Below are 6,246 nucleotides of genomic sequence, written 5' to 3' on the forward strand. Positions count from 1 at the left end.
AAAACCATCCTGACTAAAGGTCCACATGCTGGCCTTTTCCAGAGCTTTCAGCTGTATCACACTGTCTTCATCAGCATATGGGACTTTGATCTGTTTATATGTGAGCTCAGTCGCTTTGAAGATTCGATCCTGAGCTCTTTCAGGACTCCTCGTCTCATGTTGGCTCAAAGTGGTTTTAGAAAAAAAATCTCCTTTTAAGGTCCGTTGACGAGCTTTTATTCTGAGCTGAGGTCCAAAATTCCAAAGATTTGTCAAGGGGGGGTGAATGAACAACACACAGCACAGCAACACAATCCCTTTTTTTCCATCTGAGTCTGACCATCTCAGCGCCACCTTTCCCTTTTCTTTTTTGGCTTTTTAGACTCACACGCTGTCTGTTAACGTTAACGATAGATTTCCAAACGTGACGAAGAAAAAAAGAGGTGTTCGATGGCTTTGTCGTAGGCCGACCAGGGCTATGCCATTTGGGGGAGGGGCCGCTCACTGATTTCCCCCCCTATATTTCTGAAAAATATTCTTCTGCTCAACCCGTACGGTGGGCCGCAGCAGCCTCTTATTTCAATACAAACACAGGCGGCAGCGGGCGCACACCAGGCCGCCGGATGGTGCTGCTAAGAACTTGCCATGTATAACTATTACCAGACCGGACCTCGCCGCCTCGATCCACTACCGGCCCACCGGGAAAAGTCCCGACTCTCCTGATTGCCACTCCTCCTCTGTATATATATATAAAAATATATATATATATATATATATATATATATATATATAAATAAATAAATAAAAGTGTGTGTGTGTGACTGTTGTTCTTTGTCTCCCTGTAGTTCCTCAGCACGCTGTTTGCTCCTCTGAACTTCATCATGGAGAAGGTGGAGAGCATCCTGCCGTCCAGCCTCTGGCACCAACTCACCCGCATCTGACCCAGACCGACTGGACTGGACCAGAATCAGACCCAGGACCAGGAGCAGACCTCCATCCAGACGGAAACAGCTGAACTGAAACCCAGAACGCTGCGTTGGGCTTGACTGACGCACCTTTGTGCCAAGATTAGCGAGTTCAAACCAAACTGAGGACGACGAGGAGAGGAGGCATGAAACAAAAAAGGCAAAACAATGGAATCCAGAATTGGTTTTGACTTTATTTGATATGTTCGCATTTTGGGGGGGGTTTTCAATCATTTAAAGCTGTTCTTTTGTTGTACAAAAAAAAGGTGATCAATTGCCATCATTAAAAAAAAAAAAGTGAAAAGACTAAATACAATAAAGGACTTTTTGTGTATTGCTGCAAGCCGGCTTCTTCCCGCCATTTTGATTCCCGCTGTGTTTTAACGGCTGTAACGCTGCAGCTTAACGGCCTCGGTCCAGAGAGAAGTCTGAATACAGCCGACAGCATCCGGCGCTGCTGCTCAGTTAAAAGTACAAAACACAACCTGGTAGGTTTTTATTGTTTATCTGTGGAATCTTTTACATATTTCTTTTTTCACTGATGTGTGTTTTCATTCACAAACTTGACGTCTGGCTCCACAGGCAGAAGAAGCGTTTGACCTGGATCCACCAGGCGCTGGTCTCTGAAATGATGCTGAGTGAAGCAGTGATCTTAGCTTTGGATTCAAAACTTGCATTTTGTATTTCAGACACAAATGTGAAATATATTTTTAAGGACCAGTGGTTTTATACTTATAAAACAATTTATATTATTCCATCCAACACATGTATACTTCTTATCAAATAATAACGTTGGAAAACAAGCTTTGTTTTAGAAACTTGAGTTTTTCTACCGTTCCATTTCTGTATGACGGACGTGTAATCGATGAGTGAACATACAGTCTGGAAAGGTATCACTCTATCTGATCTCAAACTGCATTCACAAGGAACAATGTCATTTTAACAAACATGAATGGAGAAACTCAAACGTGTTTCGACAGCTTGCTAAGCTAAGTGATTTTAATGCCATGCAGAAATGAACAGAAAACAATGTGTGCCTGGAAAGTTGGACACATGCATCCAAAAATCTAAAAGTGTGCGGAATGCATTTGAAAAAATGACCGGCAAGTATACATGATTTGTAGGTAAAGAGCTAAAACTTGAAAACACATTTTAAAGAGGTCTTAACACTTTCACCAATTTAATGGCTGAAATCCAAAAAAAAAAAACAGGAAACACGTGTAATCAGATGTTTGGTGTTTCTGTTGCTTTTTGCCCTGTTTGACATCTGCTACACCAATGTGGCCACGCTCCCCAATCTCAGACGTCACGGCCTGTGATTGGCTTGCATGGCCCAAAGTGTGTTAACAGTTTTAAAATGTGCAGTCTGCCTATTGGTTACAGATTGTGTTTCCATACACTATACATCTGATCTGAATTTACACAACCACATATTTACATGAACAAACAAAGACTGTGTGTGTGTGTGTGTGTGTGTGTGTGGCCCCTTTTTCGACACTTAAGAGAGCGTTGGAACAAGCGGGTCGTCTGTTAAGCTAAACAAATGTAATGCTTTTGTGTTTGAATATGGATGCAGTGTGTAATGTACCGAGTCATTCATTCTGGGGAGAGGTACAGGTAACCAGTTAGTTACAGAATGGGGTCGTAATCTTTTCTGACAGGACACGTTTCAGACATCTTTTACACACTGGAGGGTAAATAAATACAGTGAAATAAGAGAAGAAACAATGGATGATTTACATATTTGGGTTAACGGGACAGCAAGTTGTAACGCTGACAAGCTGGGGTTTTAATTGAACTTTATTTCACTGTGTACCGAATGTTTTAACGAGAGTATAAGTGCTTGTGTTCTGTATTTGGAGGCTACAATTAACTGTGTTTACATGCACAGAATATTATCTTACAGCATTTTTTTAGACCTGGAAGCTCGCCATAAAAGCAGAGCTCGAAATGTGAGTACGACATGAAATGCATCTTTAACTGTGTTAATTAATTTTGAGGCTTTTAACAGCGACAATTAAGAAGACAAGTGGACTAAAGCCAGCTCAACGCTGCAGAGCCGCGATTTCAGACCTGTAGTTCTGTTCCGACCTGCGGCGCCCACAGCACAGGTATGAAAAGCTTAACAGCTGCAGATGTAGATCAGAGCTGTTTATATAGAGAGTTTGGCCAACTCAAATCAAGGGCGCCATATTGGATACCATCGTCCGATGACTACAGTGTAACCCTATGGGTGAATATGCCATCTTGAAATAATTGCTTATTTTCACCATAAACAGGCATATACATGTTATCAATATTTGTCAATATGTAAAAGGCCCTTAAGGAAATATTCCAGTGTATATTTACCTTCTATATCGTAAATGGGCCTCTAAAAAATGCACATGTAGTGAGTGACCACGTCGTCTAATAAGTCTCTGAGCAGTGTTTACCTTTCTAATGTCCACTAGCATACGTACAAGCTAACTATAGCCAGTTAGCTTTGTGTGTAACGTAACAAAAACAGCCATCTCAGAGGAGCGAAGCTCAATATTTCATTCAATAAAATTATGGTACAAAAGGAGCACTATAACGCCACAGGTCTTATGTTGACAACATGGACGCAGATATAGGAAATTCCGAAGGCAGTCATAATATTTACCTAGCAGGCTAGGCTAACGGTCTTGCCTAATGTTAGCAAACATCGGCGTAGCGGTCTAAACTTGTGAAAAGCCGAACAACATCCCCGTCCAAGCTGTGTTTCACTTTCCCTCCAACATTATTATAAATAATAGTAAAGACACCTGGACTCGGCAGATACCAAAAGCCATAGCTATGACTGTGGCAAGATCACAAGCATTTAGGGACATGGAGTGCTAGCAAAAAATCTAATGCTAGCATAAGGCTAACTTCAAACTTCATTCATTTCTAAAGCAGTTAGAACTTTTTTGACAGCATGGTACACATTAACGATGGTATTGCTGTATTTGTCCTATGTAATTTGTTATCATAAGTCAAACAGAGAAAATTGCATTTACCTCACACAATAAGGAGTAGTCATTTGCCCTCCAGTTTGCTCTTTTCACCTTCAGCTCCCATACTTTTTGCCTTTTTGCTTCACGGGGGGACTTGTGAAATCTTTTTCTGCTTCCCTGTCTTTCATTGCAGCCAAACGTGCAACAGTTGGGCATTCTTTTCAGTGATTTATGTAATTTGTTAAATTATTTATTACATTTTTCCACTATTCCCACACATATATATGTCAAGGGGAATCAGATGAATGTTTGTATCCAACATGGAGTCCACGAAACAAATGACCACCTCGGAACCAATCGCATAACGGGATAGCTCAGACCGTTCAATTCCCTAGTTGGCCAAACTCTCTCTACTATACGGCTCTGATGTAGATGTTGATGTCACCACCTCCAGGCAAGAAAGGAAATATGTGCCACTTGCAGGCAATGACAGTTATAACTTCAGTTTTTTTTTAAATCTTTTTTGCTGTCAGACATTTATCTCATGCAGTCAATCATTGCAGCTCTCTACACTGGAGCGAGTCTTCGTCTTCGCCATAGTGTTACGTAGTGTGATGGTCACTGACTGCAGGTGAAACGAGTGTTGAAAACTGCAGCAGCTACAGCTTGCGGGTCTAAACTGGTACTGTAAGTTGCCTGTAGGTGTAAGTTTAGCCAGTATATAGTCTATATCCATGACATTCCTCTTCCCGGATTGTTCTGGTCTGTGCCACCGGAAATTTCGCCGGATTTCCCTCATTTAGGTCGGATATCCGTTGCCTTGGGCTTCCTTTGTGTTGGCGTTATAAACTCTGGTGGATTTCTGAGGACTATTGTTAACTGCTCCTCAGATCTCAGCAGGGTAAATCCAGACAGCTAGCTAGACTATCTGTCCAATCGGGGTTTTCTGTTGCAAGACAAACAACTTTTAAAAGTACACGTTCCACCAAAACAAGTTCCTTCCGAGTCTATTTTGCACCAGCACCGCAGCTTTTCTCCGGTGCTTAGCACTGCCTAAAACGATTGTGATCGGTTTAAAGAAATGCCAATAAAGCACGTTTTCCTCCCATCCCTGAATGTGTAGTAGCCAGACCCTCCTCCAACGCGCTTTGGAGGAGGGTCTGGTAAAGCGGAACTAGCCCGTATGTAACTGGACGGATTATAAATGAACAGCGGCCTCTTGTGGAGAATCTGGAGCTCTCCAAATGTTAACATGAGTTTGTAAGTTCGACGAAATGAGAACAGTGTCTTGGGCAAAATGTGTGGGGAAAAATGCAATTCTCAAACATAAAGTGATTAAGAGAATACATTATTAACTTAATGCCGAAGACATAGTTTGTTCAATTGATTACGGCTCCAGAATAATAGAGTTTAAAGCCACTTTCAATGTTTAGTATTTTACAAAGCTTAATTTGTAGAAATCAGTTGAACAAGATGTTTACTAGAAATGTGTCCTGTTACTGTGCATGTCATCACACTCACCACAAAGTGCTAAACAGAAACCCTCATAACCAACACCCAGCTGCAAACCCGTCGCCTTTTGGTTCCAAAATGTGTGATTTGTGTAGATCCGAATGAGTTTTGAAATGTTGCCGTTTAACTGAGCGTCTTCCCAGGACTGTCGCCTTGTTTTTTTGCAGGCCTGAACATTTGGGGGAGTAATAACCAGTGGTTTTGGGTGACACACTGCCATGTTGGAAGACCCCGACAGAAAAAGCCCCGACATGACTAAAACTAATTTATGTTCTTTGGCGAGGAGTTCAAATTGAACCATGAAATTGAAAACATGCGGGAGAAAAAGACCGGCTCTGAATCGCACAACACACAATACATACAGTCATCAAAACATCTGTCAAACACAAAATGATGTGTTTAAATTCTGCTTTTCTATTAAATTGGTGAAAAAGCTTAAAACTCTCAGACTGCACAGGGAACAACGCAACCCTCTCTCCCTGTTGAGCGATTTGACAACACTACAATAGATTATATAACTTAAGATATATTTTCAGTGTATTTTTTTTTCCTCAGTCCTCAGGGCGGTACTGTACCTCCAAAATATTTTAAAACTGATTGATTGATCTGATTGAGCCAGTCAGCCTTTGAAAACCAGTTTTTTTGGCAGTAAGAACTAGTTTGTGTTGATTGATATATTTAAAAAAAAAAATAATAATACCGGTTAATGTACAGCTCACCACTGTCAGTCATTTAATCTATAACATGTTGATGAAAGCGCTCCCATTTTCTGCCCTGATCATCTGGAGTCTGGAAGCTCTAGCAGACCGAAGAGTTACCTTGTTTGGGTAATGAGC

The 6,246-nt window shown here is 41.2% G+C and overlaps 1 protein-coding gene across 6 annotated transcripts in view; it reads left to right on the forward strand.

Moving 5' to 3' along the window:
* The window catches only part of LOC114560572 (suppressor of tumorigenicity 7 protein homolog), a 66,500-nt gene extending 65,213 nt beyond the window's left edge, over positions 1-1,287 (forward strand). For all 6 annotated transcript variants that reach the window (XM_028586033.1, XM_028586035.1, XM_028586037.1 and 3 more), the window contains one exon: positions 825-1,287. In XM_028586033.1, the coding sequence (XP_028441834.1) occupies positions 825-920 (96 nt within the window). In that variant the 3' untranslated portion in view covers positions 921-1,287. The remainder of the gene's footprint in view (positions 1-824) is intronic.
* The last annotated feature ends 4,959 nt before the right edge of the window (positions 1,288-6,246 follow it).

Source organism: Perca flavescens, chromosome 8 (assembly GCF_004354835.1).
Source record: "Perca flavescens isolate YP-PL-M2 chromosome 8, PFLA_1.0, whole genome shotgun sequence".
Taxonomy (NCBI): Eukaryota; Metazoa; Chordata; class Actinopteri; order Perciformes; family Percidae; genus Perca; species Perca flavescens.